General features: G+C 43.7%; 1 protein-coding gene across 5 annotated transcripts in view; it reads left to right on the forward strand.

The window, feature by feature from the left end:
* NCK2 (NCK adaptor protein 2) overlaps positions 1 to 25,433 on the forward strand; it is a 140,969-nt gene that overhangs the window by 80,725 nt on the left and 34,811 nt on the right. For 4 of the 5 annotated variants that reach the window (XM_053923834.1, XM_053923832.1, XM_053923833.1 and 1 more), the window contains one exon: positions 9,018 to 9,286. In XM_053923834.1, the coding sequence (XP_053779809.1) occupies positions 9,034 to 9,286 (253 nt within the window). In that variant the 5' untranslated portion in view covers positions 9,018 to 9,033. The remainder of the gene's footprint in view (positions 1 to 9,017; positions 9,287 to 25,433) is intronic. The other variant, XM_053923835.1, reaches the window with a different exon arrangement.

The raw sequence follows: 25,433 nt of genomic DNA on the forward strand, positions 1-25,433 counted from the left end.
TCTTCTTTTTCTTAGATAAGTCCCTTTAACATTTCATATAATAAGGGCTTGGTGATGACGAACTCCTTGAACTTGACCTTATCTGGGAAGCACTTTATCTTCCCTTCCATTCTAAATGATAGCTTTGCCAGATAGAGTAATCTTAGATGTAGGTCCTTGCCTTTCATGACTTGGAGTACTTCTTTCCAGCCCGTTCTTGCCTGCAAGGTTTCTTTTGAGAAATCAGCTGATAGTCTTATGGGAACTCCTTTGTAGGTAACTGTCTCCTTTTCTCTTACTGCTTCTAAGATTCTCCCCTTATCTTTAATTTTGGGTAATAGAATTATGATGTGCCTTGGTGTGTGCTTCCTTGGGTCCAACTTCTTTAGGACTCCCTGAAAACCTGTTTCCTTTGCCAGATTGGGGAAGTTCTCCTTCATTATGTTTTCAAATAAGTTTTCAATTTCTTGCTCTTCCTCTTCTTCTTCTGGCACCCCTATGATTCAGATGTTGGAATGTTTAAAGGTGTCCTGTAGGTTCCTAATCCTCTCATTTTTTTTGAATTCTTGTTTCTTCATTCTGTTCTAGTTGAATGTTTATTTCTTCCCTCTGCTCCAAACCATTGATTTGAGTCCTTTTCCTTCCCATCCCTGTTGGTTCCCTATACATTTTCATTTATTTCACTTTTCTTAGCCTTCACTTTTTCCTGTATTCTGTGACCATACTCAACCATTTCTGTGAGCTTCCTGATTACCAGTGTTTTGAACTGTGCATCTGATAGGTTGGCCATCTCTTTGTCACTTAGTTGTATTTTTCCTGGAGCTTTGATCTCTTCTTTCATTTGGGCCATATTTTTTTGTCTCAGTGTGCCTGTTTTTTTAACAAGGGCAGAGCCTTAGACATTTGCCAGGGCAGAGCAACCACATGGCTTCTTTTGTTGTGCTCTCTGTCAGTGATGGGTCTGAGAGGGAACAATGCTGCTTGCTCAGCTCTGGGCCAGCCTTCAGTCACTTACCCCACTACCCACAAGTAAATTGGGCCCTTCTGGTGCTGATTCCTGGGTGGATGGGTTTGTGTACATTCTAGGACCCTGTGGGTGTCTCCAACGAACTCTCCTGTGAGGCTGGGAGTTCCTTCTGCCACCTCAACCCCCACAGGTTTTTTCAGTCACAGGTTTTGAGGCTTTATTTTTTCCACACTGGAATTGGGTTGTGCAGTCTGTCTTGCTCCCCATTTGTTTTTCCCAATTTATCCGCACAGAAATGTGGGATTGTCTGGTCCTCCAGCCCCCTGCCACCTTGCAGTGAGTCCTCTCTGCCCAGGCTGCCCGTCTCTGCTCCTCCTACCAGTCTTGATGAATGTTTTGTCTTTAACTCCTTGGTTGTTTGGCTTCCATACAGTTCTATTTTCTGGCAGTTCTGGTTATTTTTGTTTTTAAATTTGTCATTGTCCTTCTTTTGATTGTGCAAGGAAGTACAGTGTATCTACCTATGCCTCCATCTTGGCTGGAAGGTCCGGGCTTTTTAAAAAGGAAGGAAATTCTGACATATGTTTACAACATGGATGAGACTTGAGAACATTCTGCTAATGGAAATAAGCCACTCACAAAAGATCAAATGCTGTATGAGTCTTACTTATATGAGGTCCCTAGAAAAGTCAAATTTACAGAGACAGAAAAGAGAATGGTAGTAGCCAGGGGAAAGGGGAGAGGGGGTTAGTTTTAGATAATGAAAAATTTCTATGGATGATTGTTGGTGATGGTTGCACAACATTATAAATGTACTTAATGCCACTAAACTGTACACTTAAAACTTACCATTTCAACCAATTTTAAGTATATTTTACCACAATTTTAAAAAGAAGTCTTTTGGTATATTTCGTGCATGAGCTTCTGCTAATACTTGCTGTAATCACTCTTCAGAAAGTAATAACCACTGCTCTGGGGTACTCAGATGTCTGGTGGGCAGGGGAGCCAGCAGCCTAAGAAAGCGACTTGGCAAGGGGAGCCCTGCAGCCAGCAGTGGGGAGCTCGCTCCTTGCAGTACTCCAGGGCTGGGCCAGGGGCCAGGAGGGCCCCGGGGTTGGGGGCAGGCAGCCAAGGAGGAGCAAAAATAAAGCTGTGATTCCCCGCCGCCCTGCCCCGTTCCCCATTCTTGGATACTTAAGTGTCTTTCTTCACTTGCTGGTTCTCTGGAATAAACATTTTGAAAATAACTTGCCTACACCTCCTGGTCTTTAAAATATATTCCAGTAAGTACTGTGGACACATGAAGATCTCTCTAAGCTAAAAAGCCGGTATCATTAGTATCCACTACTGTGGGAGCTGGGGTGTACCCAAGAACCACTGGGGTCTTTTTGTAAACCCTCCTAAATAGGATTCACAGTATGTCGCATCCCAATTGTGTGGCCCTACCTTATAACATCAGTCTTCTTGTGATTTTTAAGTTTTCTCTCTCTTTTTAAATGGCACTGTATAATCTAGTGCAGATCTATTTTTGAATCCCTGTAAAAGCTTCATTCATTCCAATGACTCTTCCGAAGCAGCATGACATGAATGCAGAGGAAAAGCAGGAATGTCCAACATTTATTCCACGTGGACCGGGTATTGAGTCCTTGATCTATCCATGGTCACATTTTATCCCCACAGAAGCCTTGACCCCACTTACAAACGCAGAATTTGTGGTCAAAGAAATTAAACAACTTCCCCCAAGGTCACCCACCTCCGTGCTGAGACTGGGTTTCATGCCCTGGCCTTCTCCCACTGGAGAAGAGGGGAACGTTTACAGAAATGGGTCACTTCAGTGGCGACAAAGGGAACCTTCACAAATTCAGAGTTGTAGAGGCTTTATATAGGCCACAAGCTTTGACCATTTTCCAATAAAATTTGAAAACAAATCATAAAAAGACCCTCTCCAAAATGACCCATGGAGCAAAGGTCACAGGAACATTAGTAATTGGACCCTGTGCTATTCGGCCACCCTCAGCAGGAGGGGCTGCAGGAGAGTGGCATCTGCTCTGAAGACGGCAGCAGACAGGCTTGCTCCCCACGCACCCTGTGTTTTGGAATCGGGAAACTTCTACCTTTCAATTAGTCTAGGCTTCCTTTACCCCTTCTCTAATTAAATATTTAAAAAACAGTAAGACCCTTCCCAAATATACCTGGAGTATTGGGAGTTACTGCTGTTTCTCCCTTAGTATTTTTATCAGCTTATCAAAGTGAAATTGAAGCTCAGTTCTTGTTTATCAGCATCTACCTCACCCTTGAGATTTCTTTTTTGAGCTATGCTACAAAATTCTGCTCCCAAGGAATGCTACCAGGCAGTAGAGGGTAACAGATGAATCCGGGTTTAGGATCAGACAGTTCTAGGGCGTTTTGGATCCTAGCTTTGTGGATTTGGATGAGTTATGTTTGCTATCTCTTTCCTTTGGCTTCCCATTTATTAAATGTATATGTAGGTAATTTCAGAGGTTTGCTGTAAACAGCTGATGTGCTCACATGTATGAGACAGTTGTCGAGGGACCGGGTGAATGTCAGTGTCCTGTCTGTAACCAAATGCCCATCCAGCACTCCGAAGTCCCCCGCGCTGGCACCCGGCCCTCTCTATGGAAAAGGGGTATGTTGAGCCAAGCGCAATGGTTTATTTTCTCTTTTACATGTAGTGTATCTTTGTGCCTTAGGGAAGTAGTAAGACCTTGACTCTTGTCACAGCTTAATTAACTTCTCGGAGTTGGAACAGCCACAAGATTCCATACTGTGTCCTACTTAAAGTTGAAGTGTGTTAGCTGTGATTAGTGACACTGCTTGTGAAAAGCCACCAGCTAGCCTTTCTGTCCCCCAAAGCATACACAGGTTCTTGCTAGCTCCTATCAGATTCGTCTGCATCTGGCAAGTCCTTGATCTACGACACAACTTGAAACTTTAATACAGAATTTATAAGGCACTTTAGTTGCTTCTGAGAACGCTTCTTTGAGGTCTCCTGGAGCATTTGCAGATACACACCAAGAGAGGAAAGCATTGTATGGTAATAAATGAGGAAAAGCGTGCACAGTGTTCCCTTTTTGGACTGACCTTGGCATAGTTACTGCGCTGGTTTCCTGCTGCTGCTGAAGCAACTTGCCCCATACTGAGTGTCTCTGAGGAGGTGCTCCTACGCCTAGGGCTGGAATTACAAGGAGCAGAACCTGGCCTGTCTTGCTCACCAAGGAACCCTGATGCCTTAGAACACTGCCTGCTGTATGGTAAGTGCTTAGTATAGTAAATCCTGACTGAAGGAAGGGGTCGCTAGAACACAGCCACCCCCACGTGTATAAAGGGTGCTGTAGTGTACAGTGGGTTTTAAGTGTGGTTCCCATCCTTGTGTCCCGTCTGTATGGGCAGTGTGCTCACAGCTTTCTGCAGAAGCTCCTCAGTGAGGTGCTGTTATGGAGGAGGCCGCTAGGCTAAGCAGCGCAGCAGGACTCCAGACCTATCTGCAAGAACTACCCCCAGCCTCTCACGTACCTCGTTATTGTGCTCCTGCTGAGCACTTCGTGAGGCTCGGCAGTGACGCTCATCCCCATTTTCCAGAATAAGCTGGAGTCCGAAGTGGACACGCAAATGATTCAGCTAAGTTTAGAATCCCAGATTCTTGACTCATCTCCTCTATTTGCCATTATGACCAAGTGATTCAGCTTGATCCCCGAGACCTCTTTGGAAATACCTATGACCATTTTTGGATGTTGCAGGAACACAGGCTATTACGAGCAGTATGTAACCCAGCTATAACCCAGTGAGATGTAGTTAACAGGATTGTTTCTTTAGGAAGAAAATAGAGTCCTAGAGATACTTTCCAAGGTCTTGGGGTGAAATCTGCACTCTTTCCCAGCAGGCAGTTCCCTGCAGAATGGGCCTGCAGCCGCCTTCCCCACCCCTCTTGGCAAAGAGAAGAAAGAGTAAATGTTGGCAGGAGCACAGGGCGATGGTGTGGCAAGGGGAGGGTACTTTACCTCACATTGAAATGGCTTTTAAAAAGAAAACATCCAGAAACACATATGCTGTTTACTTTTTATTTTAAGTTTCTCTCTGGAGTCATATATTTTTAATTCTTCTGCTTCGTAATGTGTTCCTACCCCTGGTTCTCACTTACACCTTTTTGGCCTGAGTGCCCTCCGATGACTGTTACTGCTCAAGACTGAAATCAGTTTCCTTTTCTTGTCCCCTTCCCCACAACCGTCCTTTGTCACAGCTCCCTGCCAGTGACCTGGCAGCGGTCCAGCATCACCTCTTCCCATCACCCCTGTGTTTGCTCCCTTCCCATATGGGCGCTCTTCTTTCCCACTTCTTTGGGATCCCTGAGGGCAGTGCTCTGGCATTTTACAGCAGGAGCCGGGAGGACAGCCGTCTGTGGCCGCAACCCTGCTCTTGACAAAGCTGACTGTGTTCCTGGTTGGCTCAGGAGCATGTGCTTCCAAACCAGCCTCCCGTGTAGAGCACCTTTGATGAAGGTTCTGGGGGAATACGGGATCAGGTATTAGTTGAAGTTCGTAAGCAGAAGTGTTCATAGATTGGTTGACCTATGTATGTGTGATTACTGTGTGGCAGTGGGATTGCTGCTGATGGCTGACAGTCAGAAGCTCTGGTGTGAGACGGTTTTTGTTTGGTGGATCTCACTGGGGTGAGGTAGTTGCTGATTGCTAGCCTTCTGCGGTGCTGGGGTGAAGCACTTGTTGATTGGCCAAGTTCTCTGGAGGAAGGCAGTTGTTGACTGATTGGCTGGCCCCCTGAAGCTTTCAATTGTTGGGAAGCTGTCATAAATCCATTAGAATAGGTTTAAAACCCATTGCTACGGCTAAGGAGCAACCAGGCCTTTCCTAGGTACATAGGAACTCTTTATTTTCACCTGTCCTAGAATCATAGATTTCCTGCATTGGAATATGTCCATCAAAACACATACCACACATTAGACCCTCACCTAACCACCCGCCCCCCGGAGTGAGTACATGAGCACAGATTTGGGAGCCGGCAGACCTGCACTAATATCTTGACTCTGTCATTTAACAAGTCACTGAGTCTCTGATCCTCAGTCTCCTAAAGGGTCACACCTCCCTCCCTGAAAGGGGGTGTTGTGTTGATTAAATGAGTTCGTGTGTGTCAAGTACCCACCATACACTCATCATTTACTTGCCTAAACTGAACATCTGAGTTTTCATTACAGGCCACAGGTCTAGTGACCAGGAATGCAGCCTGTGGAGGCCATTTGGTGACTCAGGTCCCTCTTACTTGGTTTTTCCCTTCTAAGGTTCGTCGGAGTCACAGGCTGTAAAAATCTGAAGCTCAGGCCCCACTCCCAGAGAATCTGATATAGATGATCTGTGGGAGAGCCCAGGCACTGGTGTTTTTTAAGTTCCCATGGGATGTTCAGTGTGCATTGAAACACACCATGCCTGGCAAGCTCCTTACCTAAAGTCATGCAGAAAATTAATGAATTGCTTTGATTGGTCTTAAGTGATGTACTGTCCTTGTTAGAAACTCTTTTGAAAATTGTAGAATTAAGAAGCAAAACTAGGATTCTAATGGGATATTCTTTGAGTTCCATTCCTATTACTGTTCTCATTATTATTTTTAAAAAAGAAGAAAAAAACTACCTTTATGGCTTTCGAAATCTAACCTTACAGGAAGGTGGGTCAGGATAGAGAGGCACAGGTATGGACTTGACATTTTCTGAAAGTAGATTACAAACTTCTCTACCTTTAGGAAATGCGCTTTGTGTAAACCGTATCCTATTGGTTGTTATATACATTATACATAAGCTTTATTAAACATTGCGGCCTTCCCCAAAGGTTTGTTATCTCTAAATTTTGAACTTACTTTATAAAAGAGGACATGCATTATTTATAAACTTCTCCAGCATCTAGCAGAAAGTGTCATGTTATTTAAAAGTGGTATTTACGCCCCCGTGGCAGCAGTGTGCACTGCGTGGGCTGCCTCTGTCATCCTGAAGTCATCCCAGCGAGATAACAGAGCTGCTTTGTGTCAGACAGGGAGGGGTTTTAGCCGGTGGTCTTTCCACTACGCCTTTTTTTCTAGTTTCGAAGAAACTTCTAGTCAATTAAAGGACTAAATATTGAATTTTCTTGCTGAAAAAATATTGGCCCATATATTACCCGAGAAGTGTGGAGCTGTTGAAATACTTAACAGTTACATTCACATTAGTCCTTCAGGTATACCTTCCCTAGATGTATAACGTGCTGTATTTATCTGTTGATGTTAATAACATTTGTTTAATCCTCACCTGAGGATATGTTTATTGATTTTTATAGAGCGAGGGAGGGAGGGAGGGAGGGAGGGAGGAGGGAAAAAGACAGATGGAGACGGACACTAATATGAGAAACATCAGTCGGTTGCTTCCTGTGTGCGCCCTGACCAGGGATTGAACCTGCATCTTTTGTACCGGATGACACTCCAGCCAGTGGAGCCACTCGGCCCGGGCAGCAAACTTTCTATTTTGGAGTAATTGTGTTATTACAGTTTCACTCTTAGTGTTGTACATTCATTTTACAGATCTTGACAAATGTATGATGACTTGTACCCACTATTAAAATACCATGCTGAATATTTTCACTGCCCCCCAAATCCTTGTGCTCTATGTATTCGTCCTTCCCCCACTCCACACCCTTGGAAACCAGAGATCTTTTAATGTCTTCATAGTTTTGTCTTTTCCAAAATATGTGTAGTTGGAATTGTTAAAGAAGAGATTAGTCCTGGCACTTATTAAATAACCCTGGGGCAGATTATTCAGCAGACTGCTACATGGGAGTTTGGCAGTAGAGGAGAGAGATTGGGCTCAACTCCAAACACAAGTAGGAAAAGTGGGAGTTTACAGCCAAGGAGCAGGTGGGGGATAGATGAATGGAAAATTCTAACAGGAAACGTTAAAGGGGGTATTCTGGCTAAATTGACCTAACAGTATTCTTCCTAAAGGCAGACCAAGGTGGTCAGGCTTCACCTGGGTTAGGGTGGAGGATTCTGGCTAAACCAATTTAGCATGATTCTTGTTAAAATTGAGCAATGCAGAATTGGAAATGGAAGTACAAAAGTCGAGGCCTGGTTTAGGAAGAGGATTCAGAGGGGCCTGACTAACATTTGGTCAAAGAGAGAGTCTTTGTGAGACTCAGACTGGTTTCCTTTACTTAGTAATGTACATTGAAGGTTTCTCCGTGTGTTTTCATGGCTTGACCTTTTTTTTTTTTATTACTTTGTAATATTCCATTATCTGGATGTACCAACAGTTTATTTGTCCATTCATCTACTCAAAGACACCTTGATTACTTCCAAATTTTGGCAATTATGAATAAAGCTGCTATAACCATCCATGTATAGATTTCAAGAATAATTTTATATTTATAGAAAAGTCACAAAGGTAGTACAAAGCATTCCTATATACCCTTCACTCAGTTTCCCCTAGTATTAGCATTTTATATAACCCTGGCACATTTGTCAAAACCAAGAGATTGGTACATTACCATTGACTTAGACTTTACTTGGATTTCACCAGCGTTTAGTTCAGTTCCCTTCTCTGTTTTAGGGTACAGTGCAGGGTACCACATTGTATTAATACCACATTTATTTTCATTTTAATTTATAGGAAAATTTTAGATGTTTTTTAATTACTAAATATGTTCATAAAATTCAGCACATACTAAGAAAGTGGATGTAAACATATAAGTTATAAGGATCTGGTGTTGCTTAATTAGATGAAAACATTTATTTATGATATTGTTGCTTAGAATTTTTTGAAAGTTTATTTTTGTCTTTGGCAGAGCATGCAGAATTCCCAGTGTACAAAATTAAGATTTGTTTTATAAGGTTGCTGTTTCTAAACAAATTACTAAAGCTCATTGAAAGAAGGTCATGTTAAAATTGAGTATTTCAAGATGCAGGAGAAAACTGGTTGCCAAGTTGTAATGAAAGCTGTCGATTGCATAGTTTTTCAAGTTGATGCGAAGGATGAAGTGTTTGGTGGTTCTCTAATGAGCATCTCCACATGTCTTGCTGGCAGAAAGACTCCATGAAAGATGACAGAAGAAGTAATTGTTATAGCAAAGTGGGACTACACTGCCCAACAGGACCAGGAGCTTGACATCAAGAAGAACGAGCGTCTGTGGCTGCTGGATGATTCCAAGACATGGTGGCGGGTGAGGAATGCCGCCAACAGGACAGGCTATGTGCCGTCCAACTATGTGGAGAGGAAGAACAGCCTGAAGAAGGGCTCCCTGGTGAAGAACCTGAAGGACACGCTGGGTGAGTGTTCGCAGCATCAGGACACAGGTTAGAGCTGAGCTACTTCCCATTAAGGAGAGTGAGGAAGCCTGGTTGGCTGTGTTTGAGGAGAGAATGTTCATCTTTTTAGTTTATGTTTTGTGTGTGTGTGTGTGTTTTTAAAGGTTCTATTTTAGATACTGACATTTTTCTAGTTGCCTTGTTTTTTAACCTCCGAAAATTAAGACACCAAGATGGAGAAATAATCATGTTTGTCATTTCCTGGAGATTCTCGAGTTTGGAGTCTTATGTAAGTTGACGCTGCTCTGTGTCTTGGGCCCCTGCACGTGTTTCTCTCTCCTGACACCAACATTCTAGAGGATCCTGACGTGGAATTACCACCTCCAGAAATATCAACAGCTCTGCCTATGTCATTGCGTCAAATCTTTTCTCTCTCACAAAATCCTTGCAAGAGATTTGTCCCTTTGTCCTTTATGCAGACAAAAGGAGATAGTGAGAAGCTCTTTGAACACAGGTGAATTTCATACCAACAGTCCTGGGTAGTGTCAGCTAAACTGGCAACTGGGCAAACACCAGTTTGATGTCCGAGGCCATCTAGGGTCATTCAGGTGGACTGCTGGGTGCTCAGTTCTGTTGGCTCATGTCGTTTTCCTCCCACATGCCTTTCCCGTCTCTACTTTTGGGAGATGGGAAGGACCACCTTGAATCACCTGAAGTTAGTGGTGGCCAACCTTCCTTTTGTATTTTATATGCATATCAGACTGACTTGCAGTAGTTGCTTCAGATTATGTGAGAAAATAACTTTGAGGGCCTTTCTGACCTGCCATTTAAACAAGTTATTGTTGCCTCCTTATGTGAGTATCATGTTGTTGTAGATGAGATGGCAGGTTATCACTTAAGAGTTTGCTATTGCTTATTAATATTGAAGTCAATATTATCACCCATGTTATATTTATTTGAGTTTTTCCTCTTTATTTCTAACAAGAGAATTTGTTTTTCATTTGAGAAGAAAATGACAGGTGGGAAAACTGAAAATAAAATTACACACTGAAGGTAGTAGGTGTTGCAAAATATTTGTCTTTCATATAGTCTTGAAAAGTCTACTAACTCTTCAAAAGCATTTAAAGTCTTCATTAACTGGGCAGTATTGTTGTGTTACGGATTAGGTTATGCCTATGATTTGGAGAGAGACGTGAAACTCAGGCCTGTGTATGAGTCACACCTGCTCACCCGCTATCAGAGATTCTGAGCCTGATGTAGAAATTTCACTTTTCACGAACAATCTATTCTTTCTCCACTAAACTGACATCTTTGTTTTCCAAGCAGGTCACTGGAAAGAAATATTGTTGTCCTATGCTTATAACTCTTAATTAACTGTGGTGAAGAAATGTAGGTAGCATGAATAGGCAAGTACTTTGAGTGCCTGAGCATAATTTTGTGTATGTTTTCCAATTTCAGCTTTTCACCCACAAAGTGCCTTTTTTTTTTTGAACTACTAAACAAGACTAGTCTTGTCTTCTATTCATTTAAAAAAATATGTATTCTCAAGATTCTAGTAAAGAATGAAATGTCCAGAAACTGAATGAATGAAACATTGGGAAGTAAAATAAGGCAAAGCAAGCACTCTGATTTAATCTAGAAATTTCCTTGAATACCTTATCTTTTTTTAACTTCAGCGTTTAGAAGAAGAGGAGACAAAGCCTCAGATTGAAACTGTTAACCACATCTTTCTCCCAGTGTTTAGTTTTCCCAGCAACTGTGATCAGAGTGGCGACCAGGTCAACGTGCTCTTGTCCTGAGGGCTCTCAGAACAGAGGAGGCTGGCTCACTGGTCTTCGTGCTGGGCACTGGGCGCTGGGCCCCTCCCCTGACAGATGGCCACCCCGCTTTGCTGGAACACTTCTACTTCTAAGTCAGCCAGTTCCATTTTTGGAGAACACAGATTGTTAGAAAGCTCTTCCTTAAATAGAATCAGGGTTTGCTTTTCTTTGCTTTCTCCCCTTGGCTCTCACATGTCCTCAAGAGCTGTGCCAAGTGAAGTGTGCGCCCCCGGAGTGTGACCACTCTCCTCCAGGCTCAGTCCCCACTCAGGCACACACTACCTTGGAAATGTTTGTACTGAGCACTGTACAAATAAAAGTATGTGTATAATCATATTTTGAATGTCCATATCTGTTAGTAGCGGTTGATAGTCACAGTCTGCAAGTCGGTGTTTCCATCACCACATAGCGGTGCCCCCCTTTGTTATATGTCTTTCTGTTTCGAAGTATCTATCATGCTCCCCCAAAGCCCTGCTTTGGTTGGACAGGGAGAGACCTTGTTACTCAGCCTGAGTTTTCATTGCCCTCTTGAGCAATATCAAAGAGAAGGGAGGCCCCCTGACAAGAATCACCAAGGTGGAGAGACTTCTTAGTCTCTACAGCCAGACTTGACAGGACAGGACATCGTTATCAAGAAGGAAAGTGAGAAGACTTGCTGCAGCTCCCCTGCCTCCCAGAGTTCTCTGTTGCTAAAAAAGATTGGTGCTAAAGTGCTCATGGCTTCCTGTTTATATTACTGTCACCAGTGTGCTGTTAGAATTGTAGTATATTTTAGATCAATTACCCAATCAGAATTTATCTCTGCTGTGCATTAGAAGGAGTGACAAAAACTACACTGCAAGAAAAAAGACAAAACTACACTGCACATGTTGAGCTTCTAGTAGCTACTCAACAGTATCATCCACACTTGTAATTTGTACTGCTGGGGAAATCTACCTTGATTCCAAACCCACGATAAAATTCCCTGGCAGATGCCTGGTTTGGAAAAACAGCACCAGACTCCTCAGCAAAGTCACAGTGTTATAAGTGTGTGTACATTTCCAATTGCAGATAACTGTAACTCTATCAAGTTCTCTCCTCTGTTCTTGTGCTCATCTTGTATGTTGATATTGGCAGTACATTAATTTAATCCCATGTGACACTTGGTTAGAGTGACTTTGAGAAAGCATTACCATTCACAAAAAAATCTCTCTGTTAGGAAAGGAATGGCCATTCCTTCTTTTCCTTTAATAATTTATAATTGGATAAAATAATATGACCTCTTAATTGCACTTGGGCAGAACATTTATATCTCCTCTCATATTCATCTTATGATCATGAATAGTCCAAGAGAACTTTGCCACAGATTACAAGCAGCAGTTGTTAAAAACCACTGCTGCTGGCAGCGCCCAGTTGGTATTTTGAGAGCTTGTTTGGAGGTTCTAGCAGGGGAGTGCAGCTACTCGTATACCCTTGACCGAAGACTGGTCCTCTCCTCTAGTTGGGAGGGTCGTCCTCGTGACGACCCAGTGCACAGCTTTGGGAGGGACGCACATGGATCAGTGAGGGAGGAAGGGGATACCCGCCTAGCCAGCCAGATCAGCCGAATCAACCCTGGCGATCAATGGGGTGACAGATGTCGCAGCCAGATCGCCCTCACATCCCCAGTTGGTATTGTGGAGGGCTCTGACTGCAGAGCTCTCCAGCCGAGCTGAGGAGTGTTCTTGGGCTACAGTCTGGCCTGGATATGGCAGCCTGAGTTATGAAATCACTGGGGTTAGATGTTGTAAAGTGATGTGCTAAATATTTAGATGTGAGGAAGCTGCTCCCAGGGAGGTATTTTTTAAAGATTTTCCTTTGGGCTACTGAAGAACAGTGTTTGTTACCACTTTCTAACAGCGGAAAACCCCCCAAAACCCCAAAGGTTGATTCTTCTCAATGGCTAAGTCCAGGTGCTGACTCGGGTTACATAAAACGACGCAGTTCCATCTATAACCTCTGATCCAAGGCAATCATGACCATTGCTAACTGCTTCCTTAGGTGTCTAGACCCAGAAGTGACCTGCCACAAGGTTTGCTCCTTGAGCATTTGTCCCAGAGTGAGCATACCTAAGGCCAATTAGGAACCAGGCAGTGATTAGGACCCCTACCTCTGTGATTCTAAGCCAGACCTAGGAGCAGCGTAGAGCTGCCAAAAGGGACTCCCAGTGCTGTGTGTTAAATAGCCCTTGCACTGGTTTGAGCTAATGTCTTCTTACCAGGAGGGGGTGGTTCCTGTGGGTGAGATTCACAAGGTTCTTGGAGGCTTATCCATGCTAAGATTGACTTCGGAGTGGCTAAGTGACTTCTCCAAGAATGTACTGCTAGTCATAGGTATGCAGCAGAGATGGCACTTCAACTCAGACTTCAATTTCTTTTACTACAGTAAGTTGAATATCTGGATTTAATGGTTGGGCATTTGCTAGGACTCTGTGGCAGAGAGAGATACTTAGAACGTTAGAGGAAATTTTAGTGACCACCAGTTCTTATTTTAGAGCTGAAAAACTTATTAGCAAAACTTGAGTAGGGTCCCAGAGTTAAACAGTAATAATGCATCGGTGTTTATTGCCTGATTTTGATAGTTGTATTTTGGTTCTGAAGGATAGTTGTATTATGGTTCTGAAGGAATACTTTGTGTGTTTTTTATGAAAACATTATGTTGGTAGCTTGCCCTCAAATGGCTCAGGGAAAATAACATTCTTGAAGCTGTTCTGTACATTAAAACAAATGGACAGACACAAGAGTGGTTTGGAGACCACCCCAGGGTATAAAGTTGGCTTGGAGCAGAGGAAGCGTAGCGTGGGCTTCCGAACTGTCTGCGTATTGACAGCGTCAGAGTGCCTTGCCTCTGGCATAAGGCTTTCAGAGGTGAGCGGGTATCATTGAACCTGCTGAGATCAGACCTGAAGCGCAAGATTAATACCAAGATAAACATGTCCAACTGATTCTTCACCAGAATGGTTCCCCCAGTATACTTGATCCAGAACTTCCTGTAATCAGCAGGTTCCCTCCATATCACCAGCTTCCATGTAAGGAAATACCTACTTCTTGCTGGATCAGCCCAGACAGTTCTGAGTCAGTTCAATATGTGCTTTTTTGTTACAACAGAGATAGGGAGAGTGATGGTCAGAAACAATCTCCTAGGCTCACAGCCTCCGCGGTGCTACAGGATGTGGGGGAATTTTCGTGTAGACGCTGTGGCATTGTGAGTCTTTGCTATGATTATAAATGCCCTAAGCAGGTCTGAACCAGGGCATGTGATTCGTCATGAATGAAATGTGGTTAATGAGTGGCACAACCTGTGACTTTGGGAGCCACGTCTGGATTTCAGTTGTCCCTTCCTCACTCTTGTCCCTTCCTTGGAAATCCCTTCTAAGCCACTTCATTCCCTGCTGAGTGAGCTTTGAAAGTAACCAAAGACTTTGAAATAGGGATGCAAACATTATGTGCGGATCAGCACTTTGTAACAGGGTTTGCTAGCTGGACATTACTTCATTGGGCAGGGTATAAAGAAAGCATAAGGTTCAGTCCCTGACTCTCTGAAGCTGGTGGTGTAACTGGGAAAATGACACAGATACAAATAAGCATTCCTCATTTGAACAGTGGCATGGTGGTCCCTGCCTGTTCCCCTGGAAACGGGGACTGGATTGTGCAATTAAGGCCTCCCTCCTGTCCTTCAGGAAGCAGTGTGCATAAAGGTGGGGGGGGGGGGGGGCCAGGCTTTTCTACTTACTAGTTGAGTGACTTTCAACAAGCTATTGAAAGCTAAGCCTCAACTGCATCATCTTTAAAATGGGGTAAGTGATTACTTGTCTCATGAAATTGTTGAACATTGCATGTAGTCATTCATGTACAGAATACTGGGGCTGAGCTGAGACTTCTAAGAGGAGCTGGGGCTTTAATTGAGGGAGGGAGAACACAAGTGAAGATAGAAGCTGAAAGCCACAGACCTGTTGAAGGACATTTAGCCAGCTGACCAGAGTGAAGGAGGACACTGGGGAGTCCTGAGTGATTGGGGTGTGCCACACTGTGAAGGCCCCCACCACGAGGCCTGATGGCGTTTGAAAAGGGAACCCTCCCCCAAAGGTTTCCCACATGGTGGATAGAGGGTGAACAGTAGCTTTCTTGATCCTGGGTGTCAGGAGGGGACTGGAGGGAACCAGTCGGTCAGCAGGAGGCTGGGGACGAGCTCAGTGCAACTCAGGGGTGACATGGAAGTCCTGAGCTCAGCATGGGAATGGAGGGTGACAGATGCAAGGAATTTTGAAGGAAAATCCCGGATCAGTGTTGACTGCATATGGAACAGCCGGGAGTATCAGTCATGAGTGACTGGCTCCAGGGCTTTGAGCGTGATGAATGACCAGCAGAATGACCAAGAGAATTAGGGAAGCAGGAAGAGAAATGGGCCCTGAGGACAGACCCACTTAAGTTTGAGGTGATGGCAGGACCTCAGTAAAAATGTTCATGAATCCCAACTTTGGGAGACACAACATTTAGATTTTTGTCGTAATGTACTTACTATTTTTAAGTGACTTTTAGGGTTTTGGACTTCTATACAAGTACTTTTCTTTAGGGCCTACACTGAAGACCTTACTCTTCTGAAGCAGCTTGTTACGTCAGTACCACAGCCGAGCTTTCGGGCTTAGTTTGTGCTGAGGAGATCCCAGCCCTCAGTTCCCTGTTGAGAGCTGCCACCATGGTCCTCCCCTGGCAGGGGGGCCACAGGCTCCCCCAGCCAACATTCCCTGCAGAAAAGTGTGTCACCCCATGCCCTAAAGCCAAACAAAAGTTAATGCAGCAGAAAAATTCAAATCAAGACTTCCAAACTGATTTTGTATTTTTTTCCAGAGTGAACTGTAATAACGATTTCTCTTTGAGTGCCTGATTTGTGCCAGATACTGTGCTGGGTGCCTGCTACATTTTTGTTAAATCTTCACAATAACCCTAAGTGGAACATAATCGTTCTTTTTTTTTTTTAGATTTTATTTATTTTTAGAGAGAGGGGGAGGGAGGGAGAGAAACATCAGTGTGTGGTTGCCTCTCACACACCCCCCTACTGGGGACCTGGCCTGCCACCCAGGCATGTGCCCTGACTGGGAATCAAACCAGCCACCCTTTGGTTTGCAGGCCGGCATTCAGTCCACTGAGCCACACCAGCCAGTGCCTAATCATTTTTCACATGAAAAAAATTGAGGCTCAGAAGTAAGTGATGTGCCCAAGAACACACAGTAAATGATGGGGTTGAAATTCAGAGCAGGTCTGCTTTGCCTGACTTCAGCCTTTACAGAAATTGATTGGTTCAGGAGTTAGGAATTCAGAGTGGGGGTGGGATGGTAGATGCTTGGCATGGTTATTGGTGGATTCGGTCACTCCCTGGCACAGCTGTTGTGATTTCTTGCTGTGGACCCTTGAATACTAGGGGACCAACTCCTTCAGTGAGCATTGCTTGCTCCCTGGCCCCAAGGGAGTCACTAATTAATCTCTTTGCCTGGTTCCTTCATGTTGAGGTGAGTAGGGGCCACTAATTAACATCTCTCCTAAGCTGGATGTCCTGGGCACATACCTCCTTTCTTATAAATTGACTGTTATTTAAGCATCACTTTTGTGAGCATCAAACACGTACTGCGGCTGCTACAAGCACAGTGTTTCGGCCATCTTTGTCACTCAGGGCTTCTGTGTATGACACAGGTTTTTGCCCACAGCTCTTCCTCGGGATCATCATGTCTGAAATGCCTGGATTTTATACAGCCTTCCTTTTAGACAGGCGTACTCATTTAAAAAATGGGAGAATAAAAAAAATCACCTGATCTTATCACCCAGGAAATACTCACTGTGTCTATAAGCATTTGTGTCTATTTACCCAGTATTTATACACATACATACAAAGTCACATTGCATGGGTAGGTGACATCTTGCTGTTACCAATACTAGATGTCACGGGGTAGTTAGTCCAGAAAATATCAAGCTCTTTCCTGATCTCGACACGTGCTGGGAAGGAGAGTTAATGAGCGAGCTTGCATGTGCTTTCTAGCACGTCAGATGCTCACATGTTTTGTGTATTTTATAAACCATGTAAGAGGAAATGCTGATTCTTTGGGGTGCATCTATCTTTGAAGTACGGTGTTTTCCCAGTTGAATGTTCTTCAAGAATAGAAAATTACTACTAATCTTTCTGCCTGTCACTTAAACAAACTTCCTAAACTGAGTCACTCTCTAAGCAACCAATTCTTCATTCCAATTAAGAATGCAAGGTCGGCCCTGGCTGGAGTGGCTCAGTGGATTGAGCTCAGGCCTGTGAACCAAAGCATTGCCAGTTCGATTCCCAGTCAGGGCATGTGCCTGGGTTGCAGGCCAGGTCCCCAGTAGGGGGTGAACTAGAGGCAACCACACACTGCTGTTTCCTTCCCTCTCTCTCTTCTGTCTAAAAATAAATAAATAAAATCTTTTTTTTTAAATGCAAGACTGAACCATTCCCCATAAAAAGTTTGTATGTAACGTGTGAGAAGGAGATTAAGATACCCAATTTGATTTGATTTATTTACTTACTCATTTTTGCCTAACAGATATTGAAAAGGACCTGGACAATTTCTGACCTTCATTAGGGTATTTTTATAACAGTAAGTTTAAAAACTGAGTTTTGTTATAAAAGTTAAAAGAGAATGTAACTTTGAGTTAAAGAACGATTAATCACAGTTCGTATAGACCGTGCTGCAGTTCTGTAGCTTGCAGAACAAAGCAAAGCTTCATGACTTGATCTCAATTTGATTTTGAACTTTCAACTTCAACAGATTACCATCTCTTAACATTAAGACGGGGACTCTGGATTCTCAGAGTCACATTTAAAACGTCAGATGTACCTTTTCATTCTTTGTTGTGTAATCTACCATTGCACAAACATAAACTACATATCAGGTATCATAATTTAGATTTTTTAGAATTCTGTCTTGTGAGATTGTTCATAGGAGGAATGACCTGCCAAATGTGTTGTTTACATAATATGGAAACTTTTACAGGAATTGCGATGCCAGCCACCTAAAATAAACTGGGATTTGTACATTACAAGCTTTTAAGTTTTAGAACAAAAGTGTAAACAACTAACAACAGATTAGCAGGAGGATAATTAGAAAATAGAAACAGATTGTTAAGAAGAATACTAACGGCGGGAAAGCCAGGAGAGACTGGGAAATGGTAAAGGCTCTGCACCCCTATACAGTGAAGGGAAGGCGGTGTGCAGTTTTACATGGGTAAGTGAAACCAAATTGCTCTGTTCTCTGGGCCAAGTGTACCCCTCATGTCCTGAGGAAGGACCAGAATATCAGGTAATGTATTTCCCAACAACTGGCATCTTGGTTGCATCTTATTAAAATTGTAATTTACTTCTGTTTTCTAAAGAGCGTAGAACACACCCTTTTCTGATGAAAAGTTACACATGTGGAGCCTTCTGTTTTAGAATAAAGAAACATGAACTCAGAATGCCTAGGAGTTAAAGTAAAATCTCCCTACCGATGTCGTTTGTGACTGCATTTCCCCATATGGCATACTCTCCTATTTAGACCCTATCCATATGTCTCAAATGTTTGTTTTCTCTATTACAGAGCCCTGTCTGTGCCCTGGGGACAGGCATGGGTGCAGAGGGGTGTTTGTTCACTGGCATATGCTGTGATGTATACTTCTGAGCCCCAGAGTGCTGTGAGGCTGGTGCTGGCACCTCCTTCTGTGCCCCCTCTCCCTTGGAGTGCCCTGCCCAGTGCTCACCACTGCTCCCTGGACAGGGGGAGGTGTGCATCTGTAGGGCACCCGCCTGACCCGTGCTGGACCAGGTCTAATGGGTGGACCTAGCTAGGCCGGCTGGGTGTTTCTCTGCACAGCAGCCTGCATGTACTCAAGTCCTCTTTGGTCTAGCAGTTGGGCCCTAGGATCAGCCCCTTCAAGCTGCCAGTGCTTTCTCCTTATAATTCATCGCTGCCCTGTCTGCTTCTGAAGTCAGATTCTGTGACCGCCTCAGGTGGTCCCCAGTGGTTCTCAGAGCCAGAAGCCACCTGAGGGCAGCTCTTTGTAACACTTTAAGGCTGTGGATGCCCAGTTTCCCCATGGAAGCAGGTTGTCCTATGGCAGCTGTCTTCAGGGCATCTCGCTTGGTTATGCATTTTTGGTTTTTTAAGGAGTAAAGCAGTTGATTATCTAAGTTAGAAATTTTACAAGTGGATGTTTGGAGTAGAGCATGAGTTAGTGGTAAAAGTTTACTTGTTCTTATGCTACTAATTTAAGTTGACGCAATCTATAATATTTAACCTAATGTGCTAAGAAAAACAGTGCAGTGGACAAAGCTCGCTATGAGGATCAAAAAGGGCCACTTGGTCCCCTTGGCTCTATGTTTTGTTTTGTTTGCATAGCCTGGCAGGTACAGTTAAGTTGAAGAGTGAAGTTCACTCCATGATACGTAGAATTTTAGAACACTAGAAAGGGCCCTGAAGATAACCTGGTCCAGAGCTTTCTCTGGAAATCAGGCAAGTTGAGTGACTTGTCCAAGGCTGCAGGTGTTCTTCACAGCAAAGCCAGGAGCAGGCCTTGGAGCCCAGGTTGGGCACGGTCCACAAAGCCTCAGATAAACCACCAGGTTGGAGACAGGAGCCCAGTTACCTCCAAGACCTTCTCCTGGAACACAGGCAGGGAACGAACCTGCGACCTCCGCAGAACCCAGTGCCTTAGTAACCAGTGTTTGCCTTGCTGAAAGCAGCGTGTGATCTCCTGGTCCTTTGCCTACTTCGACTTGGAAAATGGGGCTCTTTTTTCACTCCCTACATGAAGGCCCATTTTGCATTATTGAGCATCCTCTCTGTGCCTTCCGTAGGGACCCTGCCTCAACCCAGAGAGCAGGAAGGTGTTGAGACCTGCTCCCCAGGTCCATTTAAGGGAAAAAAACAGATGTGTGTGTGCATCTCTGTTGCGAAAGCACCACCTATTTTTGTCTCCATTGATTCTGCCTTTGTCCTTCAGGGGAAAGGAAAACAGTTAGATGATATTATAATGGGAATAAACACAATGACAGCTATCAATGACAGTACACAATGATTGCTGTGTACCAGATACTACATTAAGTGTGAGCCTCAGTTATTGGACCTTCCTAGTAGCCCATGAAGTGTCACTGATATCCTTATGTTGCAAATGAAGAAACTGAGGGGTAGAGATGTTCCAGAGTGGCCAAGGTCTAAAGCTAGGAGGCACAGAAGCTGGGTTTGGAACATGGTCTGAGAAAGTTGTCTGGGGCCTGGTTCCTTTTGAATGAATATGCTGTCCCTTTTCTCGTTTTCATGTATTTATCACGTTTTATTTAACTTAGGTACGGACTTGAAAAGGTGTGTGCGTGCTAAACTTCTGTCATTAGATTGACGTGTTAAGTGGTGCTGCAGAATGTCACATCTAACCCTTTTGAATATGCACCCTTTGCATATTCAGAAATGCTTGTGCTGATAGATCTGCATGTATGCGTTGAGAGATACTCAATATGTATTGTTAATTAAAATTTTTCACTGAAGTGTTTTAAAAATTCTTTTCTTGGCATCTGTGTTACCACTGACTTTTCACATTTGATAGAGAATTCTGTAATTCTCAACCTTTTTGTTCAGGATTAAATATTCAGTCGTGTTATTGGCCTGCCTGCTCGCAAATGAACAGGCTTTCTTACAAGCAAGGATGGAAATTCCAGTGCAGTCCTGGACACAGGGACCCATGTGATGGTGGGCCCTTTGTCCCTGACACCTATCCCTCTGAGCTGGCTCCTCGTACATCCACCCCATCAGAAGGGGGCATAGGGACAGGGATGGTGGCTCGTCCCTGCCTTTAACTGACAGCCCCTCCCCAGTCTGTGTATCTGCCTCAGGATGGCAACTCCTTTCATCTTGGGAGTCCCCTTCATCCCTCCCTTTTAGACCGCTCCCTCCCTGCACTTGGGAATTTTGTACGGCACACGGCAGAGTGCCTCATTGCAGGGTGAGTGGTAAACACCTGAGATGCACAGGCCTGTGAGTAGTGAAAGTCAGTCTCGTCGATTCATTCCAGTTCAGGGGTAAGCAGAGAGGGGGTGCATCAGGAACTCATGTACCTCGGACCCCTCGGCCACAGCCCAGCCACGGTAGCACCTTCCACCCTGGCCACTGGCCTTCCAGGTTTGGGAATGCCCGGCACGTAGTAGGCTCTCTTTTTGTTGAAGGACGAAAGGAAGAACGAGTTGTAGGGGAGGGCTTGGTGTGGCATGTACTTGGGAGGTTTGCTAATTACAATATTGCTCTGCTTTAATCCTGTTAACACTCCTGGCAACCTAGGTGGGGATCACCCAAGAGGTCAGACTGGAAGGATGGAGGAGTACATACAAAACAGTGGTGGTGAGACGGGATAGGCAGTGGAGTTCATTCCATGAGCGAACATTTATTGAATGCCAGGCCCTGAGGCCACGAAGTGACTAAACATGGTCTTTCTCAGGTAGAGAAACACAGTGCAGTGAGGTGGGTGCTGATGTAGAGGTGGGGGAGTGCTCCGAGGCTGTGGGGTGGTGAAGGCTGAGTTTCTCCTGAGAAGTGACGTCACATCATTTTAGTGCCATTTACAAATCTTAGTGCTGAGCAGACTTGGGATCGGCCTTGTTTTACTGTGGGGAAAGGCCATAGTGAGTGAGTTCCTCACTAACACGTCCTGCTCATGAGCACACAGTGTTTTCCCACGGGCCAGATTGCCTGCTGTCTGGTCAGGGACATGCAGGGTGAGCTTTTGGAAAGGACATTGGTTACTTATAAAAGCCAGATTTAAACTACTAGAGGAAGAAAGTTTCCAGACCCATCTTAATGTTCAGCTTTCTTTGTTTTTAGCACATCCAGGCTGTCAAAAGGATATATTCTTCCCTGTTGTTGTTAGGACCTTGCAGAGTGTGGATGGGACTGCTGTACAGCAACAACCGTAAGGCTGGGGTTTTGTGAAGGCACCTGGTTCCCAAAGAGGCACAGAAAGACCCGAAAAGCCATCGTGGGTTGCATTCAGTCCTTTATCTCAGAAGGACTTAGTACATCTTTTACTTTAAGCACACCTGGTTCCTAATGGTGAGTCTGGTGCCAGGTAAAGAGTATTTCCTGCCAGCAGGACACTTGGAAGAGAATTAGGTTAGCTCTTTGCTTTGCCTGACATGGTCCTGCAAGCCCCGATGGGACATGTCTTTGCTGTAGCACTGCCCAGCCCTCCAGCCCCACTCCACTCCCCAGAGCATTGCCCCAAGAAGTCTTGCCCCTCTTGCTCGCAGCTGATGTAGTCTGCCTTCTCTTCAGCACACACATTCCCTCTTCTCCCGAGCTGATTTGTGTCCAGTGGTTAGTAACCTGAGCCTCTGTGTAACAAAAAGAATAGATGCTGACTGAAGCAGCTGAGTGATGGCCTTGATGCTTGCTTCTATTTTGACCTAGATCTGGCCTTATCTGAAATCACTTTATACTGGTGAGCCTGTCCCACTCTCTTGAGCTGCCCTTGGGGTTTCTCTGACAACCATGCCTAGGGAACTGGCCACAGTGAATGCATTTGTGCCCATCCTAAGTCAAATCTGATCACCTCCAGAAAATTGAGGTTAGATTTTATTGGTCAATTAGGCCAAAGGTCTTTGGCCATCCCAGTGTCACATATTTCTCATTATGGCTCTTGTGGTGGTAAATACTTTAAAGCCAAGGTTCTCTGGGTGTGGGAAACACGTACACCAGCCCAGCGGTTAATCATGACAAGGTAGCGATGTCTGTCCCTACACCCGCCCTCCCACTCCCACACCCAAGCTTGGCTGCCCACAAGTATTTCTATGTTCTTTTCAGCTTGCCCAAGTGCAGTAGTCCCCCCTGAGCCCCGGTTTCACCTTATGTGGTTTCAGTTACCTGGGGTCAACTAATGTCTGAAAATATCAAATTGAAAGTTCCAGAAATAAATAGTTCATAAGTGTTAAATTGCACGCCGTTCTGAGTAGTGTGATGAAGTCTTGTGCAGTTCCGCTCCGTGCCACCGGGGTGTGGATCATCCACACTATCCATCCTCGCCTGTTGCTCACTGGGCGTCTCGGTCATCAGATGGACTGTCTTGGTATCACAGTGCTTGTGTTTCAGTCTCCCCTATTTTACTTGATAATGTCCCCAAAGCTGTTCACATACCTTTTATTACCGTATATTGTTAAAATTGGTCTATTTTATTATTAGCTATTGTTGTTAATCTCTTATTATACCTAATTCATAAGTAAGCTTTATCATAGGTATGTACAGGTAGGGAAAAAATGATACATACAGGGTTTGGTACTATCTGTTGTTTCAGGCATCAGCTGGGTGTCTTGGAATGCATCCCTCTGCAGACAAGAGGGCCCACTTTTCTAAGTAGGAATAAGTTTAGCACATTGAAGGAGCTGAAATGGGAGAAAAGTGAGAGTTGGGGGAGGGTATGAGGGTTTGTTTTATTTTTTCAGAGCTCTTAATTGAAGTGATAGAAAGTAAATTTAAAAGTAGACAAAGAAAGAAAAGTAGGAGGAGAAAATTTAAGAGGGATTTGTCTCACATCAGTGGGTGGTATGGTTGGATCAGGGGACTCAGCTCATGTCCTCCGGGCTCTGTCTCTCTTGCTGGGCCTCGCTCCTGCTCTGTCCGTCCTTCTTCACATAGACTGTTAAGAGAAGGCTGCTGAACAGATTAAAACAACAACAGAGAACCGCCACATTTTAAATGGTCGTCTTTTTAAAAATCTCGAGTGTAGTAAACTTAGAGTTTTTCCCCTTTATATAATATTAAAACTCTTAAGTTTTTCCCCTTTATATAATAAAAAGTCTAAGTATTTTGGTCATAAATGTTAGAACTGGATATTCTCTGGAAAGGGGGAGCTAATCTTACCAACTTACATAGTTTTTACTAAATACAAATTGTATGGACCTATTATAATATGAAAAACTACCATAAGCCAAACATTACTGATATGAAAACTTGCTCACTTTGTACCTTAATCAAATCTTATCAGATCTCCTTAGCATTTAATAATAAGAGACTTTTGTAATTTTTAGTTGACTTTAATAATAGATCCAAACTCTAAATGGGAGAAGCCCCCACAAATTAATAACCCCTATTCTAGGTGTATATATATAAATGGTATTTTAAGTACAAGAAAGCTTTCTAGTTAAATCTGGTTTATGTTACAGATCTGATTAGTAACAAAAAATAAAATGTCTTTGCTCCTAAAACTTGGATGCTACCAATGTAAGTCTGTAAGTTTATGGTAGAGAATTTTTATGAGTTAATTTGAGCCAAATTGCCAGGAAGCAAAAGGTTATCAGGTTGAGAAAATGCTCCCGAGGATGGCAGTTTTGCAGCTTATTTTATACATTAAAACTAAAGAAGAAGACATAAGAAGGGTTACCTGAAATCCATTGGTGGTAGATTAAGGGGACAGGAAATCTCTGAGATTGGAAAGGAACAGAGAGAGACTGGTACTTCTTTTACATTGGCGGGTACTGGTTTACATTCACAGCACGTAGAGATGGTGTGTGGGGAGAAAGATGAGATAAGGAAGGGTTCTGTGGTCTCCTGCTCTCGTGCCCAGGTCGTGCCCTGAGGGATGTTAACTCTGACATTCGAAAGGTATGTTACTTTAGGTGCAAAAAAACAATAGACAGGCTCAGCCAAGGTCAAGATTGACCTTTGTCAGGGAGGATACTGACCTAGGACATGACCTGCTTTTAGTTGGAAATTTTTATGTTTAGTCCTCGGTGGTTACTTCAGGTCTCTCCAGTTTGTCAGTCCCACTATGCAGGCCACCCCTGGAAGGTTTCGTGTGTGTCCACTTTTTCATGCACGCACATTATTCTGATGAATTGGCTTGAATATATTTCTGAATGATCAAATTTGTTTGATGTTTATCTTAAAGCTCCAGAACTCCAGCTGGAAAATGACAGTTAGAACATATTTTAAAGTCGGCTGTTCTAACATTCCTTTATCTTAAAGGGAGTATATAAAAGATTTTGACTTTAAAATCACTAACAGTAATAATGTATAACATTCAAACTTTCATTAGAACTCAATCTTTAATGTATGTAATATTCAAGAAAGTTAAAATTTGCTTGTTATTGTCAATGAAAATGAAACTCGAGATCAGAGATTCAGTAGCTTGGTGCCACACAATTGTTACAAAAACTGAAAAGTGTGTGCAGGCACACCACAGGGGTATTGCAGATTTGGGTGCAGACCGCAGTAAAGCGGGTAGTCTGTCTCGTAGCTGGTGGAGGGTCTTGTCTTCGGTTTGTAAAAAATGCAAGATCTGTGAAGTTCAATAAAGCGAAGCACAATAAAACAAGTATGCCTGTAA

This window comes from Desmodus rotundus, chromosome 5 (assembly GCF_022682495.2).
Source record: "Desmodus rotundus isolate HL8 chromosome 5, HLdesRot8A.1, whole genome shotgun sequence".
NCBI classification, from domain to species: Eukaryota; Metazoa; Chordata; class Mammalia; order Chiroptera; family Phyllostomidae; genus Desmodus; species Desmodus rotundus.